Source organism: Schistocerca nitens, chromosome 3 (genome assembly GCF_023898315.1).
Source record: "Schistocerca nitens isolate TAMUIC-IGC-003100 chromosome 3, iqSchNite1.1, whole genome shotgun sequence".
NCBI classification, from domain to species: domain Eukaryota; kingdom Metazoa; phylum Arthropoda; class Insecta; order Orthoptera; family Acrididae; genus Schistocerca; species Schistocerca nitens.
Window position 1 is genome coordinate 726,205,703 of NC_064616.1, and position 19,548 is coordinate 726,225,250.

General features: G+C 35.5%; 1 protein-coding gene across 1 annotated transcript in view; it reads left to right on the plus strand.

Annotated features, from left to right (window-relative positions):
- LOC126248697 (trehalase-like) overlaps positions 1 to 4,746 on the plus strand; it is a 238,376-nt gene extending 233,630 nt beyond the window's left edge. Inside the window, exon 6 of the mRNA XM_049949979.1 lies at positions 3,254 to 4,746. Coding sequence (XP_049805936.1) covers positions 3,254 to 3,383 — 130 coding nt within the window. The 3' untranslated portion in view covers positions 3,384 to 4,746. The remainder of the gene's footprint in view (positions 1 to 3,253) is intronic.
- Positions 4,747 to 19,548: the final 14,802 nt, after the last annotated feature.

Genomic DNA, 19,548 nt, shown 5'->3' on the forward strand with positions numbered 1-19,548 from the left:
AACAAAAAAATTCTGTCTCCAGCTGCCAGAGACTGGTCGTGTGTGTGTGAGATGCAGTGCCATGAGTGTGTGTGTGTGTGTGTGTGTGTGTGTGTGTGTGTGTGTGTGTGTGTGTCTTGTCTACATTCAACAAAGGTCTTGTTGGCTGAACAGTCTTTTTGTTGTGCCCATCTGCAACTCAGCATCTCCACTCTATGGTGAGTAGCAACTATCCTTTTCATAAAAAGTGATTTTTGTTGTTTCTCCATGAGTAGTAAAACCGAAGTCACAGCTATTGATTCAGGTAGATGGTTTTGAAAGAAGTTAATTTAACAGAGACCTCTAATCTAAAATATACAAAGAGAGGGCAACTAGAAATCAACTTGCTTCATTAAAATATTATGGACATAATAAAGAAATTAAAAGTTTTTAGATTGGAAATTGTCAAGAACTGGAAGCAAATTGATAGAACTTATCTGCTTCCATACCATAGAACCACGGGGGTGCAAAATATTAGTGTATATGCTTATAACTTATCTGTCATGGATAAAAAATTTGTTGTCACCTTCGTAAAAGGAAGTATAAAAAATAAAATTGAAATAAGCAAATTCTGTTTAGATCAGAATATGGAAACATTTTCTTATGAATTAATAATGGAAAAACAAATAGTTGCAATTATATATTATATCCCACAGTATTCCTTTTTCCAATGGGTTACTGGGAAATTTTATGCAAGTCTTCATGCCTTGTTGTGTTGTCTGTGAGAGAACGTCTAATCTGTGAAGGTTTCCGAGAAAAAATTCTATTCCTGATAGGAATTTGACATGAAACATTACCTGAAGATACTGTAAGTCACATATAATTCAGTCAGTTATAAACATCCCTACTGAACTTACTAGAAATAATAGTAACATGACATATTATGTCCCCTGACATGCCTACACAGTGATAAATGGATTGTCAGATGATGTCTAAAAAGTTAAATTACATAATTTAGCTGCAATATACAATTACAAATCTTATAAATGGTAAAATAATTAAAGACATCAGTTAATACTTAAAATGTGTACTGAAGTTTAGAATAAGCTAAATTCCATCACTAAATACATTTCACAAATACTTTTGTATTTACTTAAAAAATTTCCATCTCTTGGGTTATACGGAGTCATACTGAGAAAATATGAAGAAACAGAAGTATATAAATCATACATGAAACTGATAGCTCACACAGTAAAATGAAATCAAAAAGATACATAATTGGTAGGTAGTTAGAGAAAAAGGTACACAGAGAGGAAATCAGATATAGTGGGATTATTTCTATTAATACAAAAAGGAATATGATGAAAATAATGTGCAGTAGATGAATGTCTGAGCCACAGCACCTTGGACATGAGATGCAACACCTAGAATACAATCTGAAGAGCAATGAGTACTCCACCAGTTGCATAAAAAGTGTCAGAGTGACCCATCAGAAGAAGAAATGTCAGGTACAGCATTTATTCCATACAGCCCAATGTTGATGGACAGAATTGGCCATACATTGTGCAGACATAGGGTAAGGACTGTTTACAAACTGACCAAGAAGACCAAAGAGAGTCTTACATTAGGAATAAACAAAAGAAAAGAGATTCATTCACAATGTTGGGAATGTACAGCAGACTGTGTTCATTGGAAAAAGTCTATGCTGGAATGGTTAGACTATCAGTCGATACTAGGATCACCAAAAATAAATGGTATTTCAAGTAGGGAGAGGTAGGTAAATTGGCCTTGACACAATAGCCACCATGTGAGACTGGCCACAAAATAAAATTTACCAACGCACAGGTTCTCAGTGTGGAGAAGAGCTACTTCATCCATTTGTTCAGGGAAGCCATTGAAATTCACGAATATGCTAATAAGTTTAACAAGAAAGAGGAAAACATCAAAATAAATGTATCCTGAATTCCTGTGCTACAGCAAATGACCATTGCAGGTAATAAGGGGAGCACCACAGAAGTAACAAGCAGGGAAAAGGCCTCAGAGCTCAGAGCAACAGGTACATATAATCTCTAGCTGCAGGAATTACTCCAGTCCACCACCAACAATGGAGAGTGAACCTTTGTCAGCGCCCACTACACATACTGATGAAATGTTGGAAAAAACATTACAGAAACATCAGCCAAAGACCCTATGACAAAAGTCAACAGGCAATACATCAACAAGTAGCAATGAAGGCCTCAATAATTCTGTGTCATTTGTAAATAACTCGTTTGAAACACTTTCACATTTACAGTTCAAATAAGATTCTTTTTAACTTCCTAGTTTTTCATATGTTTCTCTTAACCATTTACATTGGTGACGTAATGCTTCTATACAATCAACTGGAGGTATTCACAACTAAACGTTTTCAGTACAGTACAAGTTTTAGTAATGCTGATTTTGCTATAGAATACTAAAGAAAGGGGACAGACAAAATGCAAGGGGAAGATGGGAGCCAACTGATGGCAACCCTGCAATCAATAATTGTTTCTTCCATTGTAACATACAACATCTTCTCTCTTTTAGGTCATTTATGTATAACAAAGAGCTTTCAAAACCATACCACACAGAAAGATTTTATATCATATTGTGAAAACTGATGGGAAATAAAAAATGTATTTGTATTATGAGGCAACAAATAGTAATTGAGTAATATTGCCTTGAATATAGATTTTGTTTTGAACCTACACTATGCTGCATACATAATGAAATGAATTTGGTGAGGGGGGAGGAGGGGGGAGTGGGAAAGAGTGGGGGGAGATGGGCCATTAAGGAATAAAGTAACATTCCCTGACATAAACTAATTAAATCATTGAAGTTTTTGATTGAAGTGTGCTACTTTCAACATTTTTATGAAGTTTAGCCTATTTAGATAATTATACTGAATGTTCAAAACAATAATGATATAATGGTAATAATGATGTCTGCAAATGTTATTATTTGCATGAATAAATTAAACATACTAAAATAGAAAGTGAAACTTATCCACCATATAATACACTTGGATTATGAATAATCAATAAGTAAATTCAAACTAGTTTATTGCACAGGCTAAACAAGATAAAAAAATTATGTTACAAACTCTGGTGCTTTTGGAGTTGCAGTATAGAGTGCAAGCCATTTTAATATCAGCAAAGAAATTTAGGATCCTATTCATAAATACAAATAAAAATAAGATGTAAGATCTGTACAAATTTTTGTTATTTTCGTATTCTTTTCCTTGAAACTTATTATACAGCATTATTCTTTCTTATAGGTTGCTGATGTATAAGAGATGGGCTCAGACTAGCACATCACCAACTGCAGCCAGAACTCAGAGAAAGCGTGGAATCTTCCCAAAGCTGTGTGGAGGTTATACAGAATTAAAGGATCTCAACTTTGACTAAGTTTTAGCATAGTTAGTCAGGTATATGGTTGATTTCCAGAGTTCACTATGGAATCTTGCGAGTGTATTTGAATCAAGGAAGAAAGTTGATAAAATTGTAATAAACGAGTGAGAATGCATTAAGAACAATCAGTATGGAAGCATTTACATTTAAATATGTTTATGCTATGTACAAGAAGAAAAGATGTTGTGTGATGTTCCTATATGTCTTATCTGAAAACTTGCCACTACAATAAACTGGCTCAGTCATTATTATTTTTACAATGAATCAGTTGCTCAATATTTATGTCAGACTGAATTGCCAGGACTATTTCTTAATGTGAATGTGACATTCTTGAGTTAGGTGTATTTGTTCATGTTGAACAAAGGAATGATTGTAGTATTCTGGCAAAACTGCCTGAAAAGTGAGTGCCAGAATATGATTACTTAGACTGTATGGTCTATTTGCTAACTTCGTGCCATAAAATATGTCTTTGCTAATTCGTGATAAATTAGTGACAATATTTCCATGTACAAGTCAGTAGGATTCTGTACCTCTACATATGGGACAGTTACAATGTAATAAATTTATTGGTGTTTTCTATAAACATTTGTGAAGCAGTACATGTATGATTCAAAATTATTTTTATCACAATATATTAAAGGTGATATAGTGTCTTCTATGTAGAAATCTCACAGCATCCATGTTAACATCGTATATCTCTCACTTACTCATTTGATGTAAAAATGTTAAATATTGAAACAGAGATGAGCACAATAAAAAAAAACTTCACAAACATAACTCATGCTGCCCTGCCAAGACAGTTTTGTCAATTAGTCAACTTACTGGCTAGTAACACTTGCCCCAGAGGGATTTGTTATGAAATTTCAAAATTTTTGTCATTCACCAGTAAACTAACATGAGCTACCACATCCCCCAGCCCCCTTCCTCCTCAACCATTACTGTCTCCTGTCCTGGGTACACTCTTGCAAAATTACTGGAAAAATCTTCACAAGCCGAACTGCTACTGCCTTGTCAAGTCAGATTCATCAATTTATTGACTAGTAATACTTGTATCCAGAGGAATTTGTCATGAAATCTCAATATTTTTGTCATTCACTGTGAGATAATATGAGTCCCCCCCCCCCTTCTCCTTCCTCAAACACTACTAACTCAGATGCTGCGTACAGTCTTGCATAGTATGCATATTTATATAGAATAATTATTACTGAAACAAGAAGTTGTGATCTGTATTCTTACCAAAAATCACAAGATAACCAATCTGCAGCAGTTAGTATGGAAATGCTGCAGTTAATTGTTTATATTAGTTATATATTACATCTACAACCAAAAAATATGATTCTGAAGGAGGAAGGTAGAATGTTCAATTTATTCATACATTCATTGTATGAAAATTGAGCAGACTTTTCTATTTTTAGTGCACACATTTTTATCCCAGTTTGACTATCTTAAACATTAATGTACTAATAACTGTTGTCTGGTCACTGTGATATTTAAGAGAAGTGTACCAAAACTGAGAAGTTTAATCTCATATGTTGAGATATTTTAAAGAACATCATACATATAAATAGGAAATTCTGACTCTAATTTCTGTATTTATAAATTTGTATCACTATGTAAGAATATTATCACCTTATTGACAAGCACTGTATTTTGGATGACCTCGTCCCCCCCCCTGCCCCCCCTCTCACCGCCACATCTCATGTGTTTTTATGTTAATGGATATACTATATTGTATAAATGTAATGTAACCCTGATGATCATCTGAAAATGGTTATTTTTGATGTAGCATGCATTTGTTGATTTGTATGATTTTATGTCACGGGTTACCATTTATGTTATAGTATGACAGTTCTCACATAGTAGTTCTCACTGACTAAAATGAAATAATAATCACCCCGGTAGCAAAATTAAGGCATTCCTCACACTGTCATGGTTGTTTGGCAGGTGGTGGTGCCACAGTGCCACAAGAGTGGTGGCAGAGCAGTGTCACCATTTGTGCACATCATAGTGAAAGAGGCACTGCAGTCAGTCACAATCACATATTGTCAACAAAGATCAGGCTCTTCTGTTACACTAGTCAACAGCATTTTTGCCAGAAGGAATATGAATGACTTTTTTAAAAACATTTGTGGGTCTCGTATTCAAAAATGAAATCAATTTCTGCTTATCAGGCTCAGTTTTTCATATCTCATTACCCTCTATCTACCAAAATACTCAGAAAAAATCCTTGGTTATTCTGTGGGGCTTACTTTAATTGTTCTTCACAGGTAACTGAAGAAAAATAAATATTATGTGCCGGGGATTCTCACACATGACACTTTGTTCAGAAATCCATCTCCAGAAAATATGGAGGTTTAGCAACATTGCTGAGTAGTCATACTCAAATGCCTTGTACCTTTGTATGTAGTACAAATTCTTTTTCTATAAATGTGGAGTGTAGGCTCTTAAATGAAAACTTAATCCTACCTCCACTTATGCTGTTTGACATGCTACACTATTGATTTAGTAGTTAAAAGAATCACATCACACAGTCTTCACTGTTTCCATGATATGAAGAACCATTGGATCACACAGAAGATTATTATTCTGAACTCACAAAAATAATTACAGTCACCTCAGAAACAAAAACAAAATTGCAATACCCCAGTTTTCCACTCACCTGTCAGTGCCAGTGATCACTGAAAACATGATAGTGAGAGAAGATGAATACAGTGATGAACACACAGAAACTAGAAAAGGATATATGAATCCTGGCCCAGTATTGAAAGACCTTTGTTATCCATAGGGACAGATAAAATGGTGATTGTGATAAAAATGAGAATACTGCCCACACAGAAGAATTAAGATTATGAACTATAATAAAAGACAAAGAAAGAAAGAGAGGTGAATTCATACATATGGAAGATGTTTAGGCCTTAGATCAGAAACAGCAGTGGCATAATCAAAATGATATCAAATCAATGTAAGCCTGCAGGCTTTTGTGTCATTGACCATAAAATCTTCAGAGTCATTAGGTTATGCCACACTCCTCTTCAAACATCTTTACTGCTTGACATTTTAGTTCCTCTGCTGGAATCTTCTTCATGATTCTAATGGTGCCTCTGGGTTTCTGGGCACTGTCAAAAGACAGTGTTGTGTTTCCTTTTAAAAGGCTTATTCTGCTGTACTTTTTCAAAAATGTGGAGTTATTGGAAAAAATTTTCCAGCTGCAATTGGTGGACCATTATAACTGGATAAATACTGGAAGCAGATGCTGACAGAGAGGAAGAAAAATACCATTCTTGACCCAAACTGAGTGGTAATAAACCTCTCATCTGAGGAATCCAGTGAATAAGCTATTGCAATGGTGAGCAAAGGTCTTTATTTCACGACTACACCAAAGAGAAGACCCACAGAAGAAATCATAAGTACTATTGAAGAATTTTTATTCTCTCACTTGAAGTTTCAGGATGAGGAAATAAGATAGTATGTCTCAATAATTTTAAGTCAAGTGAAACCATTCTAGAACAACACATTCACATGGAAAAGGAAAGCTCTTAATGAACTAAAGAAAGATGAATCCATTGATGTCACCAGAGCAGATAATGGAAATGTGACTCCTGTTTTGTATACAGCCGAATACCACAAGAAGGTAGAACAACTATTGGTGGAGCAAGTGTGCTGTAACCTCAAATGTGATCCAAGAAACAAGATTGTTAGGAAACTGAAAAATCTCTTATCAGACTCCATAATGGGCAGCTCTACTAACAACAATCTGATGTGAAATTCACTTGTCTTACCTAGAATATATGGTCTACAGAAGGTTCATAAGAGAAGAAATGAAGATTATAGTTTAATATCCCATCAACAGCTCAGTCATTACAGATGGAGTTTCACAAAGAAGGTTGTCCACTGAGACCAATAGTGAATAGTATTAATTCTACAATGTAATTTTTAGCTACACATTTATCAGGAAAACTAAATTATCTTGTGAGAAAAATGAATTCTTTTGTGAAGGATTCAACATTTACTTAAAATATTATGCACAGTTAAAGTACTGCTACTGACATACTTGTGAACTTTGATGTCAAATCCTTATTTACAGGCATCCCAGTAGCAGGTACTATGGAGATCATTGGGAACAAAATTGCTCTGGATATGTGTGACCAGGTCAAATTATGTTGCAGTTGAGTTATCTTAAATATAAAAAGGAATTTTATGAACAATGTGATGGTGTTGCTGTGGGCTTAACTAGTTACCTGTAGCAGCTGGCATTTTATGGAGTATTTTGAACAAAAGATATTAATTAAGTAATGGAGAACTAAAACTGTCTTGTTGGCTCTGCTGTGATGAAGCCATGGTTGTATGGCCACACAACAGGAAAGAGCTACATAAATTCCATTATTTTCTGAGTAACATCCTTCCAAAAACCAGCTTCACCATATATATGGAGAGTGAGGTAGTCCTTCCGTTTTTAGATGAGTATATCTACAGAAGACATGATAATACTCTAGGCAATAAGTTTATAGAAAACCTACCAATATAAACATAAATCTAGATGCTGCTTCACACTACCACCCAACCCAGAAATGAGCTGCTCTGAATGCTCAGCCCTTATGTGTATTCAGAATCAGTGACAGTAAGAGCTTGCAATCAGACCTAAATTCCCTTAGAGGAACATTAATGGCTGATGGTTATGATGACCTTTACATAAATAGGGCTTTCAAATGAAGTGATAATAATCCTAACAATAATAATAAGAATATTAAAAATGAAAACAAGAAGAATGAGAAACATCGTGAACATTCAAAAGGTTACTGTTCTGCCTAGAGTAACTGACCACAGAGGCAGAATCCTCTGGGACACTGGGTTAAGGACTATGTTTTTCTAGTCAACACAAGGCAAAACACTTCTTCTAATCTATAACACATGTGCCTGGCTGCTTCGACACTGTGGGAGTATATGAAGTGATGTGTGATTGTGGTAAAGTATATATCAAACTAGAAGCATAATAAAAGATGGAGTTAAAGAGCATAAACCCCACACATGTTTAAGACAAAAGAAAAAATCAGTCATAGTGGCACACCAAAAAGAATGCGACCAGGTTATGGATTTTAAGAAGATATGTGTGCTACCTAGAGAAAGTAATATTTATAGGAGGAATGTAAGTGAAACAGTCGAAATATCTAAGAATTCTTCATGGCTGCTAGCTATAATGGAAGTAAACATCAAGCCACAATGAGCAATGAACGTAAACAGCTACCAGGAAACAGCTGAGGTAACACAAAAACAATAACATTTTGGATTCCCCCACTCTGTCGCCACCTGCTTTCGGTATTTACCCAATGGTGACAGTCCGACAATAGTAGCTGGAAGATTTTTACCCAGTAGCTCCACTTCTTCGAATAATGCTTAAAATAGCCTTTTTATTAGTGAATGTGACCTTATCTTTCAATAGTGACTGCCATCCAGCAACACTAGTGTAATCCTGAAGAAGATTACAGCAGAGGGGTAGAAATGGTGAGCAGTGGAGTAGTTTGAAAAATATGACACATCCTAATGATTCGGAAGACTTTATCATAAATTATAGGGAAATTTCAGGAAAAAAGAGTCGGTGAGTGCATCACATCAATTTAAAAAGAAACCATACTAAAAATTTATGTTTACACTGCAGGTTTATCTAGATTACAATTGGTTTTATATTGCCTTCAGAGTGGCCTGCGGTTATTTTACTTCAATTTTGAATAATATTAATCACATTGAATCATTGTGAATCAACAGCCCTAAAAAAACAGTGATCATTATGTTATGACTCCTTAAATTTAAATTCCATTACTTGACTGCAAGCTGAACTGATCCCACCTAATCAATATCAATAAGAGAAACGAACAGTTCCTATCTATAATCAATGTTACAAAAAGGATAATGTACTTATGCCTTTCACATTAGGCAGTGCATGTATTGAACATTATTAAATTCATCTGTGTTAACACTTTCATCAAACTGAAGTTAACATACTACTACCAGTACAAGTTACTAGATGTTGTTACATTGTTACATTAGTTTAGTCTAGACTGAAAATAGATATGACTTTGCTTTCAGTTATAAAAGTAATTTCAGTATGTTAGCCATATTTCTTACACAGCAATGTATCACCTAAAGTGCACCAGACATAAAATACCATAATACCACTTTCAGTGCAAACACTATGAATATGTTACTTAAATTCAAGACACCATAATAACTAAGACTAATTGAGAAGATAACTAGTATATTGTCAAGTAGTGCTGTGAGACTACAAAATATGGAATTATTAATTTTTCTAAGTAAAAAGTTTTCTGAAAATCACTTGATAAAGAATTAGTTAGGTACTCTGTTATGACCACAGTTGTTGTGCAGTTTCTCCCTTGCCAATGTGGGAATTGCCTTATACAATCAAGGGAACTCTAATTATTGGGCAGTTGTATAGTTCTGCAACAAAAACAGAATAGTTTGATTTTAATTCAAAATAAAAATGTCTAGTTATTTATATTTGATACATCTTTTGGAGAGGGAGAGAGAGGGGAGGAGGAGGGAAATGGAGAGGGAGAGGGAGAGAGAGAGAGAAAGAGAGAGAGAGAGAGAGAGAAGAAAGACAGAGAGACAAGTAATGTGTAGTTCCTGTGTGTTTGTACCTTCATTATTTATATCAAAGTATACTGATATTTTTAAACAGTATTAGAATAAATGTTTTGTTTGGAATTATGGCAATGACTAGTTGTACTGACATATCTAGTGCTATTGCAGAGAAATGTTTCTAGTTTAAGGCCTTTCAATAAAGATATGTTCATTGTAGTTTGTGTATTTTGGTGTTTTTTCCTATGCTGTAACAGGAATACCATATTTTCATTATGTTTTTGTACACAAAAGGACAATAGCTAAATCTGAGTAGTCGCATTCTATAAATTTTAATCTAGAGAGAGTTAAATGATGCAAAATTATGCTGAACACATGAATTTTTTTGTGTTGCGAAATATGAGCCACTATTTCTTTCTTTGACTAAATGTATTTATAAGGTTGAAAATGCTACAAGAATTTAAACAAAAGACTGAAGCAACTTAAGATTTGAATATGTAGGTTTCACACATAAAATTATATTGTTTATAATAGGTAGAATTTGGAAAACATGGTAAACAGCAGATAATATGCAACTTGAAACATAGCATATATACAGCACAACGTGGACACTAACAACCATCTTTTTGTGTGAGATTGTCTGGCAAAGACAGACAGACTGTGCTTATTGTCCTTTGGTTATTAACTCAACTCATGAATACTCACAGACATTCAACTATACTGTATTTTTTTCTTTCACATAAAGATCCTGAACTATCCATTTTTGTTAGGAAGTATGTGTATTACATGTTGCAGAGAGAGAGAGAGAGAGAGAGAGAGAGAGAGAAACATTCCACGTGGGAAAAATATATCTAAAAACAAAGATGATGTGACTTACCAAATGAAAGCACTGGCAGGTCGATAGACACACAAACAAACACAAACATACACACAAAATTCAAGCTTTCGCAACCAACGGTTGCTTCATCAGGAAAGAGGGAAGGAGAGGGAAAGATGAAAGGATGTGGGTTTTAAGGGAGACATTTACAAATGTCTGCTTGTGTCTATGTATGTGCGGTTGGATATGGGTGTGTGTGCGAGTGTATACCTGTCCTTTTTTCCCCCTAAGGTAAGTCTTTCTGCTCCCGGGATTGGAATGACTCCTTACCCTCTCCCTTAAAACCCACATCCTTTCGTCTTTCCCTCTCCTTCCCTCTTTCCTGATGAAGCAACCGTTGGTTGCGAAAGCTTGAATTTTGTGTGTATGTTTGTGTTTGTTTGTGTGTCTATCGACCTGCCAGCGCTTTCGTTTGGTAAGTCACATCATCTTTGTTTTATATATAGTGCATCATGTAATACACATACTTCCTAATATATATATATATATATATATATATATATATATATATATATATATATATATATAGGGAAACATCATTCCACGTGGGAAAAATATATCTAAAAACAAAGATGATGTAACTTACCAAACGAAAGCGTTGGCATGTTGATAGACACACAAACACACACACGAAATTCCAGCTTTCGCAACCCCAGGTTGCTTCCTCAGGAAAGAGGGAAGGAGAGGGAAAGACGAAAGGATGTGGGTTTTAAGGGAGAGGGTAAGCAGTCATTCCAATCCCGGGAGCGGAAAGACTTACCTTATGGGGAAAGAAGGACAGGTATACACTCGCACGCACACACACACATATCCATCTGCACACACACACACACACACATATATATACATCAGGGACATCTTAGGCTTCCCAAAAGATCCTGAATCTGGTAGGTAATTCATCTACATACATCAGGCACGATTGCTGGAGGAACTATTGTGAGATGTTGGAGGAAAGTATCAAAATCTCATTTATTTTCACCAGATTAATCCACACTAGCTTAGTGTGACCATACAGTCAACTGACAATCACTATATAGCTAATCAAACTATTACAACATTTACAAACAATCTGGGCCACATGCTTCACCTAAGGCTCTCTACACATAAATGAGTGCTGTGGTGGGGAATAATCTAAAAGTTGTCTCTTTTGATCACATCAAGTGTTAACATTGTTCAGTAATTATACACAGAGCTTCTAGTGCCAAAGAAACTTCTTCTCTTCATTTATCTGGTTTCTAAGAGCTTTGGAAACAGCACATCTGCCACCAAAGGTTTTTTTTATTTTTTTATACAGACCCCACTTCATTATTTTTGTTGACACTATATTCACCAGATGCATATTATGTACAGTAACTGTGTTTGTGACAGTAATTTTTTTAGTAGACATAATAACTATATTTTATGCTCTCCAATTTGTATTAGTAAGTTTCATATTTCTTCCACAATCTTTCCTGGCACCAAAGATTTATGTGAATGCTAAATGCTGTCCAGACATTAGGTGGAATAGCTCTGAATATCTTTATTAGTTTTGAAACTGTGGCCACGAATGCATCCATTAAAAGTGCGCTGAAAATTTGCCATTGATGAAGCCAGTAAAGTGTAATATCATGGTAGATCAACACACCACAAGAGCAGTCACAAATATATTGGTAACTCTGATCAATATAAATATATTATAACGAGCGAGTACAGAAGACAGTACCAGTGCATTGGAGATAAATCAGCAACAATCTCTGTAAATAAGGCAATTGTATCAGTGTTCATTTTATTTTTCTAACTTCTGTAATTACACTTGAACTCATTCATTAAAAAATATTGGAAATTCCTTGGTGGATAACAAATTCTAGAAGGGATGAAGGTAACCACTTTCCATATTGTTGAGGTGTTTAGCAATCAGCAGGCACACAAACAAGGCTGCAATTGTCACTAACATCTAGACAATATTCTTCCACAGAACTAACAGTACAACAAAAACACACATTTACACATGTATGTCTACGTTGTTCCAGTAGTGAAGCCCAACTAGGCTTGTAGAGTGCTCAGTTGTACAGAAAAGGTCATACGACATTGCAGGTTGGGAAGCCCCAAGCACTAGGTTCAGCCAGCTAATTGAACAGGGTTTTCTTCCACAGTGCACAATGGCTCCTTTCCTCACACTATATGAGAGTTCTATCATAAATATGCCTGTATGAGTATAGGGACAAAGAAATATTGCTTTCAAGTATAACATCCAGTTTTTCTTTTATAATGATGAGAAAAGGGAGATGATGGGACTCCAATGCAGGCATATAGGTTACTCCTTTCAAACAGAGGGACGTGATCAGGAACTTTACATTAAATGTATTTGTAGTTGCAAATAAGGACAACCATCAGCTGTAGAATGGAATGATGACAATGAAAATTTCTGCCGGATGAGGACTTGAACCCAGATTTTCCGCTTATTGCGAGTAGTCGCATTGCCATTTGGCTATCTGTACATGATTCACAGCCAGACTCAAACTTCCATAAGTTGACAACCATGTGTCTATAACTGGTACTTGTACATCAATTATGTATATTCCTGTACAGGTCAGACATTGTACTTGAAAGTCGCTTGCCCGGTATTGGCAGACAAATACGATAATGTTGTGCCTGTGTTACTCTGATTATGATGCAAAGTTCCTTTGTAATTGGAATAACAGAGACACTGCAATATTGTAGCAACTTTATACTACCACCTCTCCTCCAATTGTTGGTTGAATACTCAAATGACATCAGCTATGGAGGTAGAATGATTACATTGTGATGGGTTACCTTTACTCATTCCATTTCTGACTCTATTCATTGCTTAAATCACACAAAATCATATTATATACTGTATGAGTGACATAAAGTGCAAATATAATGCATTATACACTGTGAAAGGTTTGGCAGCTGGGTTGCAAAGAAAGATCGTTTTCAAGAAAAAAAAGTTGTATTTGTTGACTTATCTTCTGTCTACAGTTTTCCTCATACCTAGACAAAGTAAGTCAGTACTATATCCATTACAACTTTGGTTTTTAGATGGTTTCAAACATTCAGACCTAGTGGTTAAGTTATTTGTAGTAAAGAGTAAAAGCAATAAATGAGAAAAATGTTGCATGTGTTGTTGTGATCTTCAGTTCAAAGACTGGTTTGGTGTAGCTCTCCATCTCTCCATGATGCTACTCTATTCTGTGCAAGTCTCTTCATCCCTGAATAACTACTGCAACATACATCCTTCTGAATCTGCTCACTGTAATCATCTTGTGGTCTTCCTTGATGATTTGATGATCCCCCCCCCCTCCCCCCATTACACACACACTTCCCTCCAATACTAGCTTGGTGATCCCTTGATGTCTCAAAATGTATCCTACCAACTGATCTCTTCTTCAAGTCCGATTTTGCCACAAATTTCTGTTCTCCTCAGATCTTTTCAGTACCTTCTCATTAGTTATGTGATCTACTCATCTAATATTCAGCATTCTTCTGTAGCATCACATTTCAGAAGTTTCTATTCTCTTCTTGTCTAAACAGTTTATCATCCATGTTTAACTTCCATAAATGGTTACACTCCACACAAATACTTTCAGAAAATCTATATCTGATGTTAACATATTTCTCTTCTTCGGAAATGCATTTATTTCCATTGCCAGTATACATTTTATATCCTCTTTACTTCAGCCATCATGAGTAATTTTGCTGCCCAAGTAACAGAACTCATCTACTACTTTAAGTGTCTCATTTCCTAATCTAATTGTCTCACAACCACCTAATTTAATTTGACTACACTCCATTATCCTTCTTTTGCTTTTGTTGATGTTTGTCTCATATCTGCCTTTCAGAACACTTCCCATTCTGTTCAACAGCTCTTCCAAGTCCTTTGCTGTCTTTGACAGAATTACAATGTCATCAGAAAACCTCAAAATTTTTATTTATTGTCCGTGAACTTTAATTCCTACTCCTAATTTTTCTTTGGTTTCCCTTACTGCTTGCTCAATGTACACATTTACTAACATCAGTAATAGGCTACAACCTTGTCCCAATCCCTTTTCAACCACTACTTCCCTTTCATGCTTGTCAACTTTTGTAACTGCCATCTGGTTTCTGTACAAGTTCTAAATACCATTTCACTCCCTGTATTTTACCCCTGCTACCTTGAGAATTTCAAAGAGAGTATAGCAGTCAATATTGTGAAAAGTGTTCTCCAAGTCTAAAAATGCTATAAACTTACATTTGCATTTCCTTAATCTGTCTTCTAAGAGCAGTCATAGGACCAGTATTGGCACTGATGTTGCTACATTTCTCTAGAATCCAAACTGATGTTCCCTGATGTTGGCTTCTAACAATGTTTTTCCAGTCTTCTGTAAAGAATTTGTGTTAGCATTTTGCAACTTATTAAACTGATATTTTGATAATTTTCACACCTGTCAGCATCTGCTTTTTTTTTGCATTTGGAATTATTATATTATACTTGAAGTCTGAGGGTATATTGCTTGTGTCATACATCTTGCACACCAGATGGAAGAGTTTTATCATGGATGACTCTCCCAAGAAAATCAATAGTTCTGATAGAATGTCTTCTACTCCTGGGGCCTTGTTTCAACTTAGGTCTTTCAGTGCTCTGTCAGATTCTTCTTTCAGTACCATATCTTCCATCTCATCTTCATCTACATCCTCTTCCATTTCTATAGTATTACCTTCAAGTACATCTCCTTGTATAGACCATCTATATACTCTTTCCACAATACAGCTTTCCCTTCTTGGATTAAGACTGGTTTTCCATCAGAGCTCTTGTTATTCACAAAGCTGCTTCTCTTTTCTCCAAAGGCCTCTTTAATTTTCCTGTAGAGGATGTCTATCTTTTCCCTGGAGAAATATGCTTCTAAGTCCTTATATTTGTCCTCTAGCTACTCCTCTATAGCCATTTCGCACTTCCTGTCACTCTCATTTTTTAAACATTCATATTCCTATTTCCCTGCTCCATTTACTGCATTTTTAAATTTACTCTTTTCATCAGTTAAATTTAATATCTCCTGTGTTATTCAGGAACATCTACTAGGCCTTGTCTTTTACTTATTTGATCGTCTGCTGCCTTCACTATTTCATCTCTCAAAGCTATCCATTTGTCTTCAACTGTATTTCTTGTGAATCATTGCCTAATGCTCCCTCTGAAAATCTCAATAGACTCTGGTTCTTTCAACTTATCCAGGCCCTATCTCCTTAGTTTCCTACATTTTTGCAGTTTATTTAGTTTTAATCTACAGACCATAATAAATCAATTGTGGTCAGAGTCCACATCTACCCTTGGAAATGTCTTACAATTTAAAATTAACTCCAAAATCTCTGCCTTATCATTATATATTCAATGTGAAACATTCCAGTGTCTCCAGATCTCTTCCCCGCATACAACCTTCTTTCATACTTCTAGGTAAACTAACTGGAAATCTCGCTTGGGATTGAAAAAAAAGAGAGAAAGATTATGGAACAAGTTGCAAAACAAGTGAACTTATGAACATTCAATTCATAATTTCTACTTAATATTATTTTGTGCCATGATTATTGATTTATCTATAAGCTACAGATGGTTTCCACAATTCATGTAACTGCTATTTTCTCTGGACTGTATTCCTAAACACCTGATATCTCATATGTTTTTTTTTCTTTAGGGAAAAAAGGGGGGGGGTCTGGAGTTGCTCTTTACTATTTTGTTCCTGATAAGCATACCTTATTTCACATATTTACTTAGTCAAAGGCTACAACTTTGATTAGTCATTCCTGATTAGCTAAAAAAGTTAGTGAGGTTGTTATAATTGCATTAATGGCATTTTTACACAGGAGTACTAATCCTAATGCTAATAGTTGTATGTAGAACAGACAAATGTCAGTTTAAAACTTCTGGGCCTTCTCTTTGATAGATGTTTTAAAAAACAAGCAATTAAGAAAAACATATAAGTAAATGAGGGATTTTAGCTACAGCACCACATAATATTTTCTGCAAATCTTTGATAATATAGTCCAATCTAATTTACAACAATTTTCTAAGAAACAACCACTCTTTTCAGCTACTGAATGTCTGTACAGCATACATCACTGTGTGTGTGCACATGCACTTTCACATGTAACACGTATGTAGAAAATGAAGACTGCTAAATGATACTACAATAAAATAAACAAACTTCTATGTTCAAATGAAATGTATGCTGAAATAAGCAAAGGAGCAGTAATGCAAAAATTATATTAAAAATCTATGTTTTCCATCATTTGACACAGAAGAGGAACAAATTGAGGAAATAAAACATTCCAAGCATAGAAAGGAGTCACCCAGAACCCCACACCACTTGAGACACAACAGGAAAATATAAGAAAGAATATGTCAACAATGGTTGCTGACCTTTCATTGTTCATTTTCCTGTTATGTTACACTTACTGAGCTTGTTCCATGGTTGTATAGCCAACCTAGTGCTTTAGTAGCTCTCTTCCTCCAAATGTTTCCCTCTCTTACACTTACAATGTCCTTATATGAAACATACGTAAAGAAAATTGATCTGATACTCTATAAAGAATATGAATACAAATATTTCTGATCAGAGGATAAAATTAAACGCACAGAACCAACTGTAACTTGGCCATTTTCTTGCAAATAGATTATGAAAACAGAACATGAAAAAAAGACTTTACACACTCCCCATAAATTTATAGTTAGGTTTAACTATTTTTGATGTAAGTAAATTTTATTATAGGACTGAATGGAATTTTATGAGGCCACTTTCGAGGATGATTAAATCACTCACTAGTAACACAATTTTATAAAAGAGGCGGAAGAGATAGGGTAGGAGAGAACCCTCAATATAATCTACAATTAATTCTTTTGTGCATTAGGAATCTATACAGTATCTTCTTTAATTCAACAAAAGTATTGATTGTGTGGAACACTACACTTTTTCACAATTTGAAGCATTATGAAGTTAAGTTTATCATCAGTTCCTTTTGTATTATGAGACTGTGAGAAGAAAGTTGTCTATCTGTATTTACAAAGATGGAACACATTTAATTCTGTCTCACGTGCTGTAAAATGTGAGATTTATCAGAGTTCTGTCATTGTTCCACTACTCTTTTATCAACGATACACCACTAAATGTTGCAGCTGATTCAACCATTTTCCTATTTTCAGGCAGTGAAGTGTCATTGTCAAGAGAATTTGGGTTAGCATAAACATAAGCAGACTGCCAACTTAGATAATCTAATTTCTGAGCTGTACATACCTGAGCTGAATTGCAATAGAATGAAATGAGCCAGTTTCATGGGATAAAGTCACCACCTGCAAGTACAACTTTCACTTTCAGTATGAGAAGTGAACAGTACTATTCATCTGAGGTTTTAAAGTAAACTAACAGGACAGCTGGCAGCAATTTCAGTCTTACATTTCACAAGAGACCTCCAGCCTCCTAACAGAGTGGAAATCATCATCAGCAGCAGCTTGTTGGTTGCACACAGTTTGCATACATAATTTAGTTTAGTAATATTCTAACTTACTTCTTAGCAGAATTTAACAGTAACTGATTATTTAGCTGTTTTTAGTAACACTACTTATTTTTGTTGTATCAGTTTGCATATTTTTTGAGTATATGTGTTGAGTCAGTTCAGTTTCCTGGGTTAGGGTTACATTACCTGTAGTTCAGACAATAATTGATTAAATATAGAAAGGGGCTGTGCTTGTTGCATACAGATGCAGAGGGAATTGGTCACTGCCTACAGAGTGAAAAGTATTTAAACTGACAAACTTTGGGAGGTTGTAGGAGACATCAAAACAAATATTTTTCCCTAATGTCATTTTTTTCTTTGAGGATTATTTAAACCGGTGGAGGCCGTATTATGATCTTCAGTTGTAGGCAACTGCTGTCCACCAGTGTAGTAGTGCATTGTCTCTGTTTACTAATGGAGCGATACACCTGGAGTGAGTACACTGATATGGTTGGTGTGTACTATGTAACGCACCACAACGAATGAGCTGCACAGCGGTTTTATCAACAACAATATCCTAATCATCGTATCATGCATCATACGTCCTTTGCTACTGTGTACCAATGTCTGCGTGAAACCAGGTCATTTAGGAGATTATCTGGACAGGGACGCCATCGCATGGTAAGAACGCTGCAATTTGAGGAAGCTGTCTTCCTCTACCGGTTTAAATAAACCTCATAGGAAAAAATGACATTAGGGATAAATATTTGTTTTTATGTCCCCTACAACCTCCCAGAGTTTGTCAGTTTAAATACTTTTCACCCTGTATAAACAGCTTGAAGGTTTTCTGGCCACAGTCAACTGGCTTCAGGCTGCTGTCCTGGGCTATGCTGCCATTGGAGGATCTGAGATAAATGCTTTGGCTCCTCTGGAACGTATAGCATTGCTTGGAATCCCAGATGCAGCTGCTTCTTCTGATTTTCACATCCTGGCCAGTCGACTCATACTTGACAGTGACTGGTGAACAGTGACCAGTAACGGGGTCTCGAACCTCTGGGAGGAAAGTGGAAGTGGGTACCAGCCACATAACTGTCCCCTTATGTCTTAACAACAGGTTTGAGGTATTGACTGCCACTGAAAGTATGTCTCAGCTAGCGTGGGACACTTCACTATTGGCGCTGTAGCCAATCTTCTTGAAAGGCTCAGACATGTACAGAGGGTGGGAGTTTT